Below are 21,156 nucleotides of genomic sequence, written 5' to 3'. Positions count from 1 at the left end.
TCAAAAGTGAATAATGTCAGGATTGTTACCCAAGTTATTCAAAAACAGGAAATGAAGCAACACGTTAGAAGTAGAAATACATGGCTGAAAGATTTGCATCGGATTTAGGGATTTCAGCATATAGTAGCCATTCTGACGAAAGAGGGAGCTGCTCCCAAGAGACATACAGCACTTAAAGTAAGTTGCCATCAGTGACCTGAGAAATCAAACAATGAGGCAGAAGAAACATCTCTAAACTAAAACAGTACATAGACAGATGAGGATGGAGGAAAAGTTAAATGCAAGGCAGGTGACAAAAACATCAAGAGTGCAGAGAACAGTAGGGATTTAGACAACAAAACTAGCCAGCGGTGTGGGGAAGGGATAGAAACCGGGTGTCAAAGGAACTGAGTGTCAAAGATTATGTCATATAACAGAAAAAAGTTAAAATCTCGAGCCATTATCAAATTAGGTAGATCGTTAACAATATAGGTAATTAACAGTCAATGGTGCAATCACTGGCTGGGTTATCTTCTGTTTCTTGTGTACAGGATATACCTGGGCAATTTTCATACTGTCGAGTAGATGCCAGTGTTGTAGCTACGGTGGAACAATCTAAGTAGGGGAACGTCTTAATGCAAGCCTGATACCGGTGTACAAGATTATGAGAGACAATGGCAGGGTGAACAGAAAACTGAAGGGTCAATAAAAAGGGATACAGTTTTATGGTGAAAGACAGGGGGGCTTTGAGGAAAGTTGTGGAAAAGGTTTTTTACCCAGAAGGTGGTAAAGTGGGAAATCTCATTGAAATAACTCCACAGAAGCTGGTATCCCGTCACCAGGTCACTCTTCATTTACACATGCACACTACTTCATACCGGTGCAGCTTCTTCAGAGTCAACTCTCAGAGTGAACAGAACTCTTGGCACTCTGCTTCTGTCTGTCAGCCAGGGTTCCCTGGCAGCCCCAATCAGGGAACTCATATTCTATGAGGTGCACTTGGCCGATCTTGTTATAATTACTACATTCCTCCCCTCCTCGGGTCAGAGGAAGTCAGCCTGTTATTTTTCTTGTCGGCCCACCTAGGGTATTTTCACACCAGGCTCAGTTCCTCTGATTCAGCCTCAGATACAGACAGTGTGTACCGGGCTGCAGCCTGCCTCTTGTGCCCGGGGCATCTTGGCAGAAATTCATCCTCATCTTCAGGCGATACGGGCATTGAGGCTGTGACATTTATCTTACTTATTATTATTTTTGTTACATGTACCTAGGTACAGTGAAAAGTTTTGTTTTACATTCAGTTGAGGCAGATCGTAACATACAAAGACCACATAGTTTTTAAACAAAGTAAGGAATACAAAGAAGGTGCGCAAAAAGCAAGACGAATATTAGATTTGTAATTGGGGCGGTCCATTCAGAAGTCCATTTCAGACTCTGAGGTTTCTTCAATGCTCGACAGAGACATAGAACCCATGGATTCCAACAGCCTTTCCAGCCGTTCTGAGGGGTCAGGTATGTTTCGTTCCTGCCCTATTTGCAAGTTTGCAGTTTTCATGTGGTTCACATGCTTCTTCACCTACCCAAACTTTGTACATCATGGGACCTAACATTGCTTTGGCCATGTCTCTTACCTATGCGGGGCCACTCCCGTGGTTTTGGCACCTATCTTCATACTCTGAAGTAAACGCCCTCTCTTGTGCTGTTTCACTTTCCTCCCCCCGTCCTGGAAGATCAGATTTAATCTGGTGCTGAGTCTTCTCCCCGTTACCAACTCTGCTGGAGCTACCCTGTAGATGCATGAGGTCCAATAATCAAATAGGAATTGGGAGAGTTTGGTATTGAGCGAAGCTGTAGGTTGTTGCTTTAAGCTTGCCTTCAAAGTTTGGACTACTCTTTCTGCAGGCTATTGGACATTGGATGAAATGAAGCTATCTTTACATGCTAAATTTCATTTGATTTTGGGAATTACATGAATTCCCTGCTGGTAAATGATGTCCTGTTGTCTGTGACCAACACCTGTGTACTGCAAACGATGCTTGCGGCTTTTCTATCATTGTCCCCATGTTTGACAACTGAACTCAATGCATGTTCAACCATTTTGAGTGGGCATCCACAATGACTGAGAACATTAAGCCCATGAAAGGTCCTGAATAGTTGACATGTAACCAAGTCCAGGCTTTACCCAACCATTCCCACAGTAATTTTTGTCCTTGTTCACACTCGGGGCACTGCCCCAGCAATGCAGCTACGTCTGCATTCAATTCTGGCCATCAGACATTACTTCTCACCAACATATTCATTTTTGGATGACCATGGTCTCTGGGTGAAATTTCTGGATGACCCTGGTGGAGTTCAGCCGGTATCTGCCAATGATCGTTGGTCAAGGCAATCTTTTTTGCTCCCCATAATAATATGCTATTCTCTACGGCGACCCAGTTTCACTGGGTCCTCAAAGGTTTCAATTCTGGTGTGTTACCCTTTCGCTTCACCCATCACCACCAGCTATTTTCGTTTTGCCAGGACCGGATCTTTTCATGTCCACAGGCTGATCTTGTCAACAGTGACCAGAAAGGTTTCCAGTCAGTTTATTTTGTTTAGTTCTAATTTAGATGTTGATAAGCAATTTAACTGTTCCAAGCCAGATGTAGGTGGGTTTTCTAGGGTGTGCACTCCCCTGGATACCTGGAGATTTGGGGGGTGGAAAAGTCTACTCTAGCTCCTATTTTATAAATTATTAGAGAACAAAAAAGTCTGTGGAAGAGAGCAAAGGAAGAAAACAAAAGGAATGTTTCTAGCCTGGAGCCCTGACTACAGAAACAGCTTTCTGAGATGTAACCTCAACAATGGAATGTACAAGATCAGAACATCACTTTACCATCTTGGAAGACCCGTTCTACATTCAGTCCATACGTGGCACATGTCTCATAGTACGTGCATCGCTTCAAGTCGTTGGACAGCTTCCGTGCTCGAGCATCATCGATAACCCGAGGGTTCGTTGCACTGATTGCATCTAATGAATGAACCAACTGCAGGTGGTTAATGAACAGTCATAAAATAATGGATTAAGATAGACATAGAATCACAGAATGGTTTATATCATTAGGCCCATCATGGCTCGCCATCTCTCTGCAAGAGCAACTCCATGAGTCCCACTTCCCCATACTCTCCAAGTCAACCTGTAACTTTATTCCTTTCAGAGACTGATCCATTTCCTTTTTGAACGCCATGACTGAAACTGTCTCCACATCACACAATCAGGCAATAAATTTCAGATCCCAAGTATTCATGGAAAAAATGCTTGCCTTGTGAATCTATTGCTTAATTTGTCAACTGCCTTCAATCTTGGCCCCCTTATTCTCGATCCTTTCACCAGCAGGAACAGTTTCTCCCTACTGATTCTGTTCAGACCTCTCAAGATTTTTAACACCCAGATCAAATTTCCTGCTAACCATCCTTTCTCCAAGTAGGACATTCCCAACTTCCCCAATCTAGTTATGTAACTGAAGTTCCTCATTGCTGGCACCATTCTTATGAATCTAATCCACACTCTCTCTACATCCTTCTTGAAGTGCAGCACCCAGAATCGGATACAGTACTCGAGCTGATGTAGACCAATATTTATTGCAGGTTTGTCACAACAGTTTTGCTTCTTCTACTCGTCTCTATTTATAAAGCTCAGGGTCCTATATGCTGTTAAACATCTCCCTCAGCCAGTACTGCCCTGGTCAACAATATACGCATAGCTCCCTCAGCTCCTGCACCACTTTAGAATTACCCTCTTTATTTTATCTCACCTCTTTTGTCTTGCTAAAATCTATCATTTCACACTTCCCTGCATTAAATTTTATCTGCCATGTGTGTCTACCAACAGTCTGTGTTTTTGTAAAGTCTATCACTATTCCCCTCAATCTTCACAATATTTGCAAGGTTTCTGTGATCTGAAATTGGGCTCTGTAAACCAGGTCCAGATTAAAGCAGAGGACTTCAAGATTAACCTCGTGAACTTTCTGCAGAATGTATCCAATGCCATTCGCTCTAGCCTTCCCTTAAATAAGGGAACAAGAACTGTTCACAGCATTCCAGGTGTGATCTGATCAGTGCCTTGTATTGTTTTAGCAAGTCCTCCTGTTTTTCCATTCCCTTTGAAATAGAAGCCAATATTGCATTTGCCTTCCCTATTACCCACTGAAAATGTACGTTAGCTTTTTGTGATTTACACGAGGACTCCCCCTCTATTCTACCTGCCAAAGTGCAAAACTCATAATCCCCCCCACAGTATATTCCATCTGCCATGAATTTTTGTCCTCCCATTTAATCTTTCTATATCCCTTTGCAAACTCTCTGTGTTGTACTCACCACTTGCCATCCCATCTATTTTTCTGCCATTTGCAAACTTGGCTATAGTATTTTCAGCGTGTGAGCTGGATGAATACAGCAGGCCAAGCAGCATCAGAGGAGCAGGAAAGCTGATGTTTCGGGCCTAGGCCCTTCTTCAGAAATCTGAAGAAGGGTCTAGGCCTGGAACGTCAGCTTTCCTGCTCCTCTGATGCTGCTTGGCCTGCTGTGTTCATCCAGCTGTACACCTTGTTATCTCAGATTCTCCAGCATCTGCAGTTCCTACTACCTCTATAGTATATTCACTCTCCTTATTAAAGTCATTACTATACTTGGTTAATAACTGTGGGCCCAGCCCTGATCCCTGTGACTTTCCATTAGCTACAGGTTACCAAGCTGAAAGTGCCCCCTAGTTAGTTCCTTCATTGTCACTGGGTCAAATCCTGGAATTCCCTCTCTTAGGGCATTGTGGGTCTACTTACAGCACATGGACTGCAGCAGCTCAAGAAGGCAGCTCACTCCCACCTTCACAATGGCAACTAGAGATGGGCACTAAATGCTGAGAATGACGCCCACATCCCACAAGCGAGTAAAAAGTTTACAGCTGATCCTTGAGGAGGCTCAATAAAAAATCTGTCATCTAAAAAATAACTATTCACCACAACTCTCTGTTTCCCTTCATTCAGACAATTTCATAACCATTCTTTCATTGTCTCTTTTAGTCAATAATCTTCAACTATGCTGTCAAACTTGCTCCTGTCTCTTCTCATACTCTCTCTTTCTCATTTCTTTTCAATTCTCTGTTGAGCCTAATTCCCATTTGTACTATCCATCCGACATCTGTCACCTGCACTCCTTTTGACTTCATGTTACTTGCTCTCAGAATCCAGAGAACCCCAGGATTCGTTTGTCCTACACTTAGCCCTTATGATAATGTAGCTTATTTGCACACAAACCATTCCCTGTTAAAGGAAGGCAGTTGTTCAGTCACAGCTTTGCCTGTCAATTGCTCAATATAATTTACTCGAGTTAAGTTCACTCCACTAAAAACAGCCCTCCTCTAACTAAATCTGATCTTTTAAACTGCTCCTTCATTTCTATATCTAACCTAAATTTTATGACTCTATGCACAGTATTCTCTAAACATTCTTCTACTTGGCATGGGCCCATCTCAGTTCACAGAACCAGCAATGCCTCTTTGCTCTTTGGGCCAGAAACATGTTGAAAATTCTCCCAACTTCATATGTCAACATCTTAACTCTTTACAATATTATTCTCCTGATATTATAATAATTAAAGTTCATCATTAACTCCACTCAAGCAAATTCAGTCTTCTCTTATAATTTCCTTGCACAGTTGTTATTCTATATTTTTCTTACTAATTGATAACATATAGAATACATCCAATGGTGTAATGGTACCTCTACTACTTCTCGGGTTTAATATTCTGTCACTGACATCTCACAACATCCTTTCCATCACAGACGTGGCTCTTAAATACACAGGAACACAGCAGCACAGGAGGTAGAAGTAGGAGTAGGCCATTCAACGCCTCGAGTCTGCTCCACCATTTAATATGATCATGGCTGATCATTGAGCTCAATACTTCAATCGCCCCCTCTCTTCATTTACCTTGAGCTCTTTAGTCACAGAGCTATATCTACCTGCTTCTTGAAAACACGATGTTTTGGCCATAACCAATTTATGTGGTAGTGAATTCCACAGGATCACCATTCTCTAGGTATAATAATTTCTCCTTATCTCAGTCCTCCAAGGCTTACCCCTTATCCTTAAACTATGGCCCCTGTTTCTGGACTCTATGACCATCGGGAACATCCTTCCTGTATCTAACCTATCTTGCCCTGTTAGAATTTTACAGGTTTCTATGAGATTCCCCCATTCTTCTTAACTCCAGTGAATACAATCCTAATCAACTCAATCTCTATCCTTTTGTCAGTTCTATGATCACAGGAATCAATTTGATAAACCCTCACTGCACTCCCTCTACACTAAGAATATCCTCCCTCAGATAAGGAGATCAAAATTGCACAGGTGGCACAATGGCTTAATGGTTAGCACTGCTATCTTACAGCGCCAGGTTCAATTCCACCCTTGGGAGACTGTCTGTGTGGAGTTTGCATATTCACCCTGTGTCTGCCTGGGTTTCCTCCGGGTGCTCCAGTTTCCTCGCACGGTCCAAAGATGTGTAAGTTAGGTGCATTGGTCATGATAAATTGCTCATGGTGCAGGCTAGGTGTGTTAGCTATGGGAATGCTGGATTACAGGTATGGGTAGAGAGATGGGGATGGGTCTGGGTAGGATGCTGTTCAGAGGGTCAGTGTAAACCCTTTGGGCCAAATGGCCTTTTACCATACTGTAATGATTTTAAAAACACACAATGTCCCAGGTATGGCCTCACCAATGCCTTGTATATTTAGACTAGATTCCCTCCAGTATGGAAACAGGCCCTTCAGCCCAACAAGTCCACACTGCCCCTCAAAGCATCCCAACCAGACCCATCCCCCTATAATCCACACTCCCCTGAACACTACGGGCAATTTAGCATGGCCATTCCACCGAACCTGCACATCTTTGGACTGTGGGAGGAAACCAGAGCACCCGGAGGAAACCCACACAGACACAGGGAGAATGTGCAAACTCCACACAGCCTGAGGTAGGAATTGAACCTGGGTTCCTGGTGCTGTGAGGCTGCAGTGCTAACCACTGAGCCACCGTGCAAGACACCACTGTTCCTGGAGTCAAATCCTTCTGCTATGAAGGCCAACATACAATTTACCTTCTATACTGTTTGCTGCATCAATGTGCTTATTTTGAGTGACTAGTGCATGGGGACACCCTTGTCTCATTGAACATTCATCTCTCTCAATTTACAGTTATTCAGATAATAATCTGCCCTCCTGTTTTCACTACTAAAGTGGAACAGCTCACATTTATCAACATTATACAGCATGTGTCATGAATTTGCCCACTCACTCAGCCTGTCCAAATCACTCTACATATTCTCTGCATCCTATACACAACTCATCCTTCCACCCAGCTTTTTGTCATCCTCAAGTTTTGAGATATTAAATTTAGTTGACTCATCTTAATCATTAACATATATTCTGAACAGCTGGATCTAATACCAATACTTGTGGTATGCACTAGCTATGGTGTGCCATTAATACTGCTACCTCTTCCCTTCCTTCGTTCCTTGTCTTTCTTGACCTTCTTAAAAACAGTATATTTAGTGTCCAATCTGCCCTATTTTTGAATCAGGTCTCCATTATTACTACTTCTTCATATTATCACGTGGCTACTTTCCATTAGCCTACAGCTCACTAAGCCTCTTGTCACACTTTGTGCATTTATATTCTACACTGCAAACCTAGATTAGGCATTTAATAAAAAACAGATAATGCTGTAAATATTCAGCACATATTGCAGCATCTGTGGAAGGAGAAACAAATTTAATCTGTTAACATTATGTTAATGTGTTAATGTTAGTCCTGTTGAGATCTCCTTAGTATTTCCAGAATTTTGACTCTATTTTAGATTTCCAGTATCTAAAGTATTTTCCTTTACTAGTGTATACCCTATTATATTTCCTCTTTCCCTGGCACCATCGGGTACCTTATTCTTTCTGGATCTCCCAATTCTTTGTGCACTACGTTTCTTCCTTCTTTGCATCTTGATGACTAGCCTCTCCCAAGTTAGTTTAAACCATCCCCAACAGCACTAACAAGCCCATGTGCAGCTTGTCCGAGTCCCCCAGAATCGGTCCAAATTTCCTGGGCATTTAAGCCTTCCCTCCTGGGCTACACATTCGTCAGCTTTATCAACCTATTTGTTTATTTAGAATGCATTCTTGGAGCATTCTAAACATAAGAGGTCTTGCTTACTAATTTCCTCTGACCTAAGACCATAAGAATATAGCACAGAATTAAACCATTTGGTTCATCAAATCTGCTCCACCATTTGATCATGGCTTATATTTTTCACCATATTCCCCTGCCTTCTCCCCATAACCTTTGAATCCCTTCCTAATCACTCTGTCAATAGGTCCTCAACCCTCTTTCTGCTTATGGTGCAGCTATCAACCACCAGATGTTCATACTTCCCCCTCCAGAAAGTTATGCAGCTGGTCAATGAAATCCTCGACTCCAGCATCAGGAAGACAATAAACCACTCTACAATCACATCTGCAACTGCAAAAATGCCTCTGTTCCTCCAACTATTAGTCACCTACCATTATTATATTCTACAGGTCTGAACTGCCCTGCCACAACATTCTTTTATTAGACTGTCAAACAAATTAAAATAAACAAACTGAAGACTTACAGTCTCGCCAGCCATTCATCAATCTGCTCTTTCCTTTATGCTGATGTCACTTTATTTTAATTGTGCCCCCTCACTTTCTCAACTCATGGTGTAGTAGCAAAGCGTATTTCACGTACCTTGTGTACCCACAAGTACCATCGGAATCTCAGCTGTATTACGGTAACTGGACAGCCGCATGTAATAATTGTAAACTGTCTGAAAGCTGATTTCATCTTCAAGACTGAAGACAAAGACCACAGCATCCACCCAGGTTGCAAACTGCAGAGAACACAAATAAACTGAATGAATGGATGGATCCAATAGAAAAATGCCATTTCTCTTCATCACGCAAGCAACTCACCTTCTCCTCACATTCTTCAGGTCCATCTTCCCACTTGCTCCCCATATCCTTCACATAGCTACTCACCAAACTAACTCACACAGGCCTGAGGAAGGAGTTGGCCCAACTGGACAGTGCAAAAATATTAAAGGCCAGGTCAGTTAAAGAACAGTGACAAATGTTTAGGGAGATATTAAATATCTCTCAATTAAAGTATATTCTTGAGAGGAATAGGAACTGTACAAAGGTGAAAAATCATCCCTGACCTAACAAGGAAGTCAGGGATAACATACAGGTTCAGTGGATAGCACTATTGCCTCTCAGCATCAGGGATCCAGGTTCAATTCCAGCTTTGGGTAATTGTCCTTGTGGAATTTGCACATACTTCCTGTGTCTGCCTGGGTTTCCTCAGAGTACTCCAATTACCTCCCACAGTCCAAAGATGTGCGGGTTAGATAGAATGACCATGCTGAACTAGCAGCCCAAAATGTGCATGGTAGGTGGATTAGCCTTGGGAATAGGGTAGAGGGATGGGTCTGGGTGGGATATTCTTTGGACGGTCGGCGCTGCCTCATGGGTCAAACGGTCTGCTTCGGCACTGAAGGGATTCTATGATTCATGATAAAGGGGAAACCTGGGCATATCATACTGCAAAAGTTAATGGCATTCTGCAGGTTTGTGAGAACTTTAGACATTAGCAAATTGTAACTAAAAGCAAAATCAAAAAAGCTAAGATGAACTAGGAAAGGAAAGTAGCAGAAAGTATAAGCACCGACACCAAAAGCTTCTATAAGTATGTGAAAAAGAACCGAAAGCAAACGTTGGCCTTTTAGAGGTCGAAAATGGCAAGGTAATAATGGGTATCTCAGAAATGTCAGAGGCACAGAACCAATATTTTGTCTCCCTTTTCACGGTGCAAGATAATAATTCCTTCCCAAAAACTAACGTTACTACAGAGGAACTGATTAAATTATTATAACTAGGGAGAAGATATTAAGTAAACAAATGAAATTAAAGGCAGTTAAGTCCCTGGGGCCTGATGGCCTGCAACTTAGTGTGTTAAAGGAAGTGACAGCAGACATAATGGATGCAGTCGATATGATATTCCAAAATTCTCTGCATTCTGGAAAGGTACTGGTCGATTGGAAACATGCTGACGTGACATCCTTATTCAAAAAAGGAGATAGACAAAGAGTGGAAAACGACAGACCAGTTAGTTGACCTCTGTGGCGGGGAAATTGCTGGGGTCGATCATTTGGGGGAGATAACTGAACACTTGCAAAAATAAAGCTCAATTCACCAGTGTCAGCATTGGGTGCACAAAAGGCAAGTTGTGTTTTATATACTTGCTGGAGGTCTTCAAGTTCTTTTCTACTCATTCATAGGATGAGGGCATCACTTGCTGGGCCAGCATTTATTGCCCATCAGGCAATTTAAGAGTCAACCACATTGCTAGAGTCACATGTAGGCCAGACCAGGTAAGCATGGCAGTTTTCTTCCCTAAGGGACATTACTGAACCAAATGGGTTTTTCCAACAATCAACAATGCACTCATGGTCATTACTAGACTCTTAATTCCAAATATTTATTGAATTCAAATTTCACCATCTGCTGTGGCTGGATTCAAACTGGGTCTCCAGAACATTATTTGGGTCTCTGTATTAACAGCTTAGCGTTAATAACACTGGGTCATTACCTCTATTTTAATGGGAATCTGGTGTATGTGATATATCTGGACTTCCAGAAGGTGTTTCACAAGGTGTTTCACAAAATACTAATCCAGAAGGTTCGAGCCCAGGGAGTTAGGGGCACAGTATTGGCTTAGGCAGAGCATTGGCTGACTGACAGAAAGCAGAAGGCCAGCATAAACAGGTCCTTCTCTGGATGGCAAACTGTAACTAGTGAGGTGCCGCAGGGCTCAGTTCTAATACCTCAACTATTTACAATCTATGTTATTTGCAAGCAGATACAGAGAGTAACACAACAAAATTCACAGATGATACTAAAATGGGTGGGAAAGTTGGCTGTGATGAGGAGATAAACAGAAATTTCATCTGATTCAATTTATTTATTGTCACATGTATCTTGTTACAAAAACAGTGGAAAGCATACTCCCCAGCGCCACCTGAAAACACAGAAAAATTAAAACAAAACATAGAATATTAAGACAGAAAAATGAAGAAATAGTGAAAAAGTGTCAAACTTTACAGTTCTTCTTGTTAAGAGCATCGCCAAGGTTCATCAAATCATGAAGGGTATAGGTAGGGTTAGAGGTAGGTGCCTTTTCCCGAGGAGAGGGGAATTTCATGCCTAGGTGACATATTTTTAAGGCGAGGGGAGAGAGATTAAAAAAATAGGGTAAATTGTTTACACAGAGGTTGGTTCATGAGTGGAATGAACTTCCTGAGGAAGTGGTGGATACGGGCAAAGTTACAACATTTAACAGGCACTTAGATAAGTTCAGGCATAGGAGAGGTTTGGAGGGATATGGGCCAGGAGGAAGTAGGTTGAATGAGTTTAGTTTGGGATCGTGTTCAGCGTGGACTGGTTGGGCTGAACGGTCTGTTTACATGCTGTATAACTGTGAATCCATGAGTTCTATGCCAATAAATACAAAGAACAAAGAAAATTACAGCACAGGAACAGGGCCTTCAGCCCTCCAAGCCTGCGTCGATTGAGATCCTCTGTCCAAACCTGTCATCTAATTTCTAAGGGTCTGTATCTCTTTGCTCCCTGCCCATCCATGTACCTGTCCAGATACATCTTAAAAGACACTATTGAGTCTGCATCTACCACCTCCACTGGCAACGCGTTCTAGGCACCCACCATACTCTGCGTAAAGAACTTTCCACGCATATCTCCCTTAAACTTTCCTCCTCTCACTTTGAACTCATGACCCCAAGTAATTGAGTCCCCCACTCTGGGAAAAAGCTTCATGCTGTCCACCTTGTCTATACCCCTTATGATTTTGTAGACCTCAATTAGGTACCCCCTCAATCTCCGTCTTCCTAATGAAAATCATCCTAATCTACTCAACCTCTCTTCATAGTTAGCACCCTCCATGCCAGGCAACATCCTGGTGAACCTCCTCTGCACTCTCTCCAAAGCATCCACTGCAGTTCCCATTATCACTCCACTACAAACCTTCCTCCAGCTTGAAAAACATCTTTTGTCATGACTCACTATCTTCTGTCAATCAGCCAATTATGGTTAAAGGTTTATTATAACTTCCTTGATTTTGTACTCTATGGCTCAATTTATAAAATCCAGGACCCCGCGTGCTTTTTTAACGATTTTCTCAATCTGAAAATTACCATGGAAGGCATTTAGGGTGGAGTGCTACTCTATCAGAAAAATAAAATTAAGGATATAATTCTCATTAGATCCTGACCAGAGAGGAAATTTCGAGCCAAGTCCTCTCTGGTCAGGTACCCATGTAAAAATTATATCCTTAATTTTATTTTGTTTCTCTTCAATCATCCAAACAAAACTTCATCTACTCATCTTCACAGAAAATTGCACAAATAAGTGCTCAGATATATTACAGAAGCAAGGGTCTATTAGCCAAGGGACAGTGGTACACAATAATCAACAGGAAATTTCTCTGTCCATGTTTGACCTGATGCCATGAGACCTCTTGGGATCCAGAGACAATTTTGAGGACCCCCAAGCTAAGTCCCTCTTGACTGGAATTCACTGCACTGAAACATCTGCTGGGTCTGTCCTCCTGGTAAGACAGGACATGCCCAGGGGTGGTGATGGTGGTGCTTGGGGCATTGTCCATAAGGTATGATTCCATGAGCATCACTATGCTAGACTCTTGTTTAACTCATCTGTGACACAGCTTTGGAACTGGCCCCCAGATGCTAGTAAAGAAGATTTCGCATGGTTGAGAGGATTGTGTTTGGAGTTGTCAATTCCGGTGCCTAACTCGATTCCAGATGGTCTGTCTAGTTTCAGTCAATTCATTCTTATTTGAGACTTTGTAGCAGTTTGATACAACTGAATGCTTGATCAAGCCATTTCAGAGGGCAGTTCAGAGTCAACCACATTCTTGAGGGTCTGGATTCACAATTAAGCCTGGCCAAGTTAAGGATGGTAGATTTCCTTCCTTTACGACAAGTGACAATGGTTACACAACCTCATTAAAAAAACTTTTAATTTCAGATTTATTTTTAGATTTGAATTAAAATTTCACCATCCGCAATGAAGTGATTTGAACCAAGGTCCCCAGCACATAATTAGGTCTTTGGATTACTTGTCCAGTGGCATTCCCACAACTATACTCCCTGCCTGGGTGGGGCTGGAGGAACACCAGCAGGCCAGGCTGCATCAGAGGAGCGGGAAACTAGATGTTTCAGGTCAGGACCCTTCTTCAGAAATGGGGAGGGGAAAAGTAGAAGGAAGCTCAGAAATAAATAGAGGGAGGGTGTGGAGCTGGGAGAAGGTAGGTAGGATGGTGATTGGTTGATGTAGGTAGGGGTTTGTAGAGACTGGTCAATGGGAAGGGTGGAGCAGATAGGTAGAGGCAAGATGGACAGGTTGTGTCAGGTCAAAGGGGTGGAGATGACAGGGAGGGCTGGACATGGGATGAGGCCTGGGATGGGGAGATTTTGAAGCTAGTGAACTCTATGTTCTATATTCTATGATCTGAAATGTCGACTTTCCTGTTCTTCCAAAATAGAAGCCAGGGTCCAATACTGAATAGCTCACCTCTCCCTTAGTGCTGATCTGGGAGAAGTTAGTGAGCATACAACTGGTTGTGACTGGAAACACAGAGTTACATTGTGCAGCTCAGCAGCTGGAGTGTCATTGCTTACCTGCACCTCTGGAGGTCCTCCCTCATCCCGGATAAGCAGGAGGTAGCTCTGACCATCAACCACAATCTCCTTCTTAAAACGGCCACCTGTAATATAAAAGAAACACTGCTCAAGGCTGTGGCACAGTGGCCAGCACTCATTTCTCTGATAGTTCAAATCCCACTTCAGACTTTTTATTCTTTCATGGGTTGTGGGTATTGCTAGCATGAGCCAGCATTTGTTGCCACCTCAAACTGGTCTTGACTGGAGTTTCTTGCTCAGTTCACCCTCAGTCACAATGTTGTGAGTCTAGAGTCAGAAGTAGACCCCTATGAAATATTCTACAAATACCGACTGGTTCTTGGAAAATCTCGACACAGACCAACATGCTCCCGGGAATATTCTGCACAGACCATCATCGTCTCTATTTCCTCAGGAGGCTATGGAAATCTGGTATATCCACAAGGACTCTGACCAAATTTCACAGATGCATGATAGAAGGCATGCTATCCAGACACCATTATCTCTCTCACATCACAGCATGGCTTTGTGTTTTCACAGCAAATACTTGGAATTGCATGGTAAAAACATTTCATCAAAGAGACGTTTTGCCTGACAAATCCACTAGAATTCTTTGAGGAGGCAACAAGCAGGTTAGACCAAAGATAGCCAATGGATTTTATCCACCTCGGCTTCAGGAAAGCCTTAGACAAGCTGCTGCACAAGAGGCTGCTGAATAAGATAAGGGCTCATGGTGTCTGAGGCAAGGTGCTAGCATGGGTAGAAGATTGGCTGTCTGGCAGAGAGCAGTGCGTGGGGATAAAAAGGTCTTTCTCAGATAGCGGTGACTAGTGGTGTTCCACAAGGGTCAGTGCTAGGTGCGCAACTTTTCACTTTGTACATTAATGATCTAGATGAAGGAAATGAGGGCATTCTGATTAAGTTTGCAGATGATACAAAGAAAGATAGAGGGTTAGGTAGTATTAATGATGCGGGGAGGCTACAGAAGAATTTAGACAGGTTAGGAGAGTAGGCAAAGAAGTGGCGGATGGAATACAACGTGGGAAAGTGTGAGGTCATCCACAATGGTAGGAAGAACAGAGGTATAGACTATTTTCTATATGGGGAGAAAATTCATAAATCTGAAGCGTAAAGGGACTTGGGAGTCCTAATCCAGGATTCTCTCAAGGCAAATTTGCAGGTTAGTTTGGTAGTTAGGAAGGTAAATACAATGTTAGTATTTATTTTGAGTAGACTAGAATATAAAAGTTGGGATGTATTTCTGAGGCTTTATAAGGCACTGGTCAGACTACATTTAGAATATTGAGAGTAATTTTGGGGCCCATTCCTCAGGAAAGATGTACCGACCCAAGAGGTGGTACACAGCAGAAGAGGTTCATGGGAATGATTCTAGGAATGGAAAGCTTAGCATCTGAAGCATGTTTGAGAACTCTGGGTCTAAAATCGATGGAGTTTAGAAGTTTGAGGGCGATCTAATTGAAACTTACAGAATACTGAATGACCAGGACAGAGTGGATGTTGGGAAGATGTTTCCATTAGCAGGAGGGACTTGGGCCCAAGGGCATGGCCAAGCCTGGGAGTAAACAGAACACCCTTTAAAACAGAGATGGGGAAAAATGTCTTCAGTCACAGAGTGGTGAATCTATGGAATTCATTGCCAAAGAGGGCTGTGGAGATCAGGTCACTGAGCACGTTTAAGTCAGAGATAAATAGGCTCTTGATTGTCAAGGGGATTAAAGATTATGGGGAGAAAGCAGGAGAATGGGATTGAGAAACTCATCAACCATGATTGAATGGCGGAGCAGACTCGACGGGTCGAATGACCTAACTTCAGCTCTTACATCTTATGGTCTTATGGCAGGGCAAATGCTCTTCCCAAGACCACAAGAAATTACAGCCCAGTCCATCTAGTAAACCAGACTTCCATCCATTGATTCCACCTATACATCCTGCTGCCTCAGGAAAGCAGCCAACTTAATCAAAGACCCCTCCAAGTAGGTTATACTCTCTTCTATCTTCTTCTGTCGGGCACAAGATATAAAAGTTTGAATATATGAATGAACAGGTTCAAAAACAGATTCTTCCTGCTGTTATCAGACTTTTGAACAGACCTCTCAAATGTTAATTCTGATCTCTCTTTCTGCACCTTCTCTGTGGCTGTAACACTGTATTCTGCGTGCCGTTCTACTACCGTGATGCACTTTGTATGGTACAATCTGCCTGTGTAAAATATAAAACAACACTTTTCACTATTTCTCAGTACGTAACAACAATAAATCCATCACTCAATCAATCAATCTATATAGACCGACTCTCTCCCAAGAATAATCTATACACACCACCATGGTCCAGGAATACTCTGCACAGACCAACCCACTCCTGGGAATATGTGCACCCCACCAACCCATTCCTGGGAAAACTGTGCGCAGACCAACCTACTCGCAGAAAGAGCCTTCACAAGCCAACTCTTGCACAGCCCCTCACACTCCTGTGAATAGTCTACTAAGATGGATATGCTCCATGGAAAGATCTACGCAGCCTGACACATTCCTGGGTCTGAATGATGGGTATATTGAAAAATTTTGGATAATTTGGTTAGAATATTTAACTTTTGTGATGACCGGGGTGTAGTGAAGCTTGATATCCAAAGGACAACTCAAGTGAGGTATGACAAATTTCAGGGCTTAAATTTGATACGGGGCATTAAAGTTTTGGGCATGTAATTGCTAAATAACACTGGCAAAGGAGAGTGCCAGGTTCTGCACTGAATTTAAGAAATAGCTTGGGTAACAGTAAAGGATTTTCTATGGGTGGCAGAGTTGCCTGTGATAGTCTTAAGAGAACCTTCAAAGCAAAGGTTGTTGGCAAAGCTAGGAAAACACCAATAATTGAGGTACAGAAGGTCATCATCCTATAACAAGAGTGCAGGAGCATTAGCTGCCCCTGATTGTTCCAGATTGATTGAATGGTGATCGATACTAAAGATGGGGTTAGGTGCAGTCTTGTTACAGGATGATGAGTCGGTAGTAGAGAAGCCAGTGGAATACTTCCCTAATAAACGAACTAGTATCAGAGGAAGTACTCCACAGCAGGAAAAGAATTTTGAGATTACTACCGCCTCTTCAACACTTCAACGTCATCGTTGATGTGTTAACAGGAAACATTAATTTACACTGATTATAATGCACTGACATTCACTGAAAAGTTTGAAACTCAAAATGGAATTCTATTCAGATGGATTTTGAAACAAAAGCCCATCTGAAAAGAATTCCATTTTGAGTTTTAAATAATTCATTATAAACGTATTTCAGTCTACTCGAAAATGAAGATCTAATTGCAGATGCCTTGTCATGAGTGTAAGATGATGGAATAACTTAAAGGTTGAAGAAATGCTAAGATTATAGAGAACATAGAACATAGAACATTACAGCACAGTACAGGCTCTTCGGCCCTCGATGTTGTGCCGACCTGTCATACCGATCTCAAGCCCATCTAACCTACTCTATTTCATGTACGTCCATACGCTTGTCCAATGACGACTTAAATGTACCTAAAGTTGGCGAATCTACGACCTTATACAAGGTTATACAAAGTGGGAGGAAGGAGGAATGCATATAAGTCTTGTGTTTTCTTTCGTTTCGTATCACGTGTTTTGTGATTAAACATTTTTTTAATGGCATTACATCTCATAAGGATGAAGGGCATGTAAAGACTCATCCCTCATGTATCTCTAGTTACCTTTACTGAATTGTAATATCATTATATCCGCTTCAATCTTCTCCGTCTCAAATTGCAGGGTGAATTCAATCATATTATGGTCACTGTCCCCCGAGGGGTTCTTTCACTTTCAGCTCTTTAGTCAAGGCTGCCTCATTGCACATCACTAAATCCAGAATTATATGTTCTGCAGTGAACTCTACCACAATCTGCTCCAAAAAAACCATCTTAACCGAGAACATAGAACAATACAGCGCAGAACAGGCCCTTCGTCCCTCGATGTTTCGCTGATCTGTGAATTAATCTAAGCCCCGCCCCAACACTATCCCATCATTATCCATATGCTTATCCAAGGACTGTTTAAATGTCCCTAATGTGGCTGAGTTAATTACATTGGCAGGCAGAGCATTCCACGCCCTTACCAATCTCTGAGTAAAGAACCTGCCTCTGACATCTGTCTTAAATCTATCACCCCTCAATTTGTAGCTATGCCCCCTTGTACAAGCTGAACTCATCATCCTCAGAAAAAGACTCTCACTCCCCACCCTATCTAATCCTCTGATCATCTTGTATGTGTCTATTAAATCCCCTCTTAGCCTCCTTCTCTCCAATGAGAACAGACCCAAGTCCCTCAGCCTTTCTTCATAAAGCCTATGCTCCAGACCAGACCAGGCAACATCCTGGTACATCTCCTCTGCACCTTTTCCAATGCTTCCACATCCTTCCTGTAATGGGGCAACTAGAACTGCACGCAATATTCCAAATGAGGCCACACTAGTGTTTTGTACAGTTGCAGCATGACATCATGGCTCTGGAACTCAATCCCTCTACCAATAAAACCTAACACACCGTAAGCCTTCTTAACAGCACTATCAACCTGAGTGGCAACTTTCAGCAATCTATGTACATGGACACCAAGATCCCTCTGCACATCCACACCACCACGAATCTTTCCACTGACCCGGTATTCTGTCTATTGTTCCTCTCAAAGTGAATCACCTCACAATTATCCGTATTAAACTCCATTTGCCACCTTTCAGCCCAATTCTGCAGTTTATCCAAGTCTCCCTGCAACCTGCAACATTCTTCCACATTGTCCACCACTCCACCGACTTTACTGTCATCTGCAAACTCACTAACCCACCCATCTATGCCTGCATCCAAGTCATTTATAAAAATGACAAACAGCAGTGGTCCCAAAACAGATCCTTGAGGCACACCACTCATGACCTGACTCCAGGCTGAATATTTTCCATCAACCACCACTCGTTACCTTCTTACAGAAAGCCAGTTTCTATTCCAAGCTGCTAAATCTCCCTCAATCCTGTGCCTCTGTATTTTCTCCAATAGCCTACCATGTGGAACCTTATCAAAGGCTTTACTGAACTCCATGTACACCACCTTCCCTCATCCACATGCTTAGTCACCTTCTCAAAAAACTCAATGAGGTTTGTGAGACACGACCTGCCGTTGATGAATCCATGCTGACTATCTCCAATCAAATTATTGCTTGCTAGATGATTATAAAGCCTATCTCTTATAATCCTTTCCAAAACTTTTCCTACAACAGACGTAAGGGTCACTGGTCTATAATTACCTGGGTCATCCCTACTGCCCTTCTTGAACAAGGGCACAACATTTGCAACCCTCCAGTCCTCTGGTATTAACCCTGTAGACAATGAGGACTCAAAGATCAAGGCCAAAGGCTCCACCACCTCCTCCCCAGCTTCCCAGACAATCCTCAGAAAAATCCCATCCGGCCCACGGGATTTATCTACTTTCACACCTTCTAGAATTGATAACACCTCCTCCTTACTAACCTTAATCCTTTCAATTCTAGTAGCCCGTAACTCAGTTATCTCCTCTACAATATTCTTCTGTTCCTCAGTGAAAACAGATGAGAAATAATCATTTAGCACCTCTCCGATCTACACAGGGTCCACACACACAATTTCCCACTTCTGTCTTTGACTGGTCCTATTCCTACCCTCGTCATCCTCTTATTCCACACATACCTATAGAAAGCTTTAGGATTCTCCTTTATTCTACCTGCCAATGTCTGCACATGCCCCCTCCTTGTTCTTCTTAACTCTCTCTTTAAATTCTTCCTAGCTAATCTTTAACTCTCCATGGCCTCATCTGAACCATCTCATCTCATCGTCACATAAGCCTCCCTCTTCCGCTTAACAAGAGATACAATTTCTTTAGTAAACCACGGTTCCCTTACCTTATCGCTTCCTCCCTGCCTGACAGGGACATACCTATCAAGGGCACACAATATCTGTTCCTTAAGCCAGCTCCACATTTCGACTGTCCCCATCCCCTGAATTTTGCTAACCCATTCTATGCCTCCTAAGTCTTGCCTAATCGCATTATAATTGCCCTTCCCCCATCTATAACTCTTGCCCTGTGGCATGTTCCTATCCCTTTCCATTGCTAAAGTAAACATAACCGAATTATGGTCAATCTCTCCAAAGTGCTCACCTACCAGTAAATCAAACACCTGGCCTGGTGGATTCATTACCAGGTACCAGATCCAGTGTGGCCTCCCCTCTTGTCGGCCCTTCGACATACTGAGTCAGGAAACCGTCCTGCACACGTTGGACAAAAACTGATCCATCTGACGTACTAGAGTTACAGCATTTCCAGTCAATGTTAGGGAAATTAAAGTCTCCCATAATGACCACCCTGTTCCTTTCACTCCTGCCCAGAATAGTTTTGCCGATCCTCTCCTCCACATCCCTGGAACTTTGAGGAGGCCTGTAAAAAACTCTGAGCAGTGCTGTCTCTCCTCTCCTGTTTCTGACCTCAGCCCATACCACCTCAGCAGATGAGTCCTCATCAAAAGTTCTTTCAGCCACCATTATACTGTCCTTGACTAACAAAGCAACACCTCCCCCTCTTTTACCACCTTCCCTGACCTTAGTGAAAGATCTAGACCCTGGAACCTGCAACATCCTTCTTGTAGACATTCCATGAATTCCTTTTCTCGTGCTCTGCTACTAACTTGATTTTTCCAGTCCACCTGAAGCTCATTGTATGATTATTGGAATAATGCTCAATTTACATGCCTTTTCTATCTCCTGATTTATTTTCTGCCTCACATCTGACTACTGCTAGGAGGCCTGTATACTGGGCCCATCAGGGTCTTTTTCCCTTTATGGTTCCTCAGCTCTAGCCACATAGATTCTACAACTTCCAACGCTATTTCACTTCTTGCTATGAATTTAATTTCATTTCTTACCAACAAGGCAAACCCTGCCCCCTGCCCATCTACCTGTCCTTTCAATAGGGTGTGTATCCTTTGAAATTTCATCGCCAGTGTCTCTGTGATGCCTGCAACATCATACCTGCCAATTTCAAACTGCTTTACGAGCTCATTTACCTCATTTTGTATCATGCATGCATTTAAGTACAACATCCTCAGGTGGCCTCAAATCCACATTCCTGCCTTTCTTGATAAACTTTATCTCACTAAGAAGAATCTATCTACTCCTGCCATAAGAATGTTCAATGGTTCTGCTTCCACCACTTTTGCAGGGACATAGTCCCAAAGATTCACAATCTACTGAGACAATTTTTTAAAAGATTTAACCTCTGCTGTAAATGAGAAATCTCAGTGCTTCATGCCTCCTAATGACCTTG

At 42.6% G+C, this 21,156-nt stretch overlaps 1 protein-coding gene across 2 annotated transcripts in view; it reads right to left on the bottom strand.

Annotated features, from left to right (window-relative positions):
- Nucleotides 1–21,156, bottom strand: part of agap3 (ArfGAP with GTPase domain, ankyrin repeat and PH domain 3) — a 591,490-nt gene that overhangs the window by 262,109 nt on the left and 308,225 nt on the right. For both annotated transcript variants that reach the window (XM_059646307.1, XM_059646306.1), the window contains exons 4-6: nucleotides 13,795–13,880; nucleotides 8,772–8,913; nucleotides 2,855–2,989 (exon numbers count right to left, since the gene is read on the bottom strand). In XM_059646307.1, coding sequence (XP_059502290.1) covers nucleotides 2,855–2,989; nucleotides 8,772–8,913; nucleotides 13,795–13,880 — 363 coding nt within the window. The remainder of the gene's footprint in view (nucleotides 1–2,854; nucleotides 2,990–8,771; nucleotides 8,914–13,794; nucleotides 13,881–21,156) is intronic.

Source organism: Stegostoma tigrinum, chromosome 5 (assembly GCF_030684315.1).
Source record: "Stegostoma tigrinum isolate sSteTig4 chromosome 5, sSteTig4.hap1, whole genome shotgun sequence".
NCBI lineage: Eukaryota > Metazoa > Chordata > Chondrichthyes > Orectolobiformes > Stegostomatidae > Stegostoma > Stegostoma tigrinum.
This window is presented reverse-complemented; position numbering and strand designations above follow the sequence as displayed.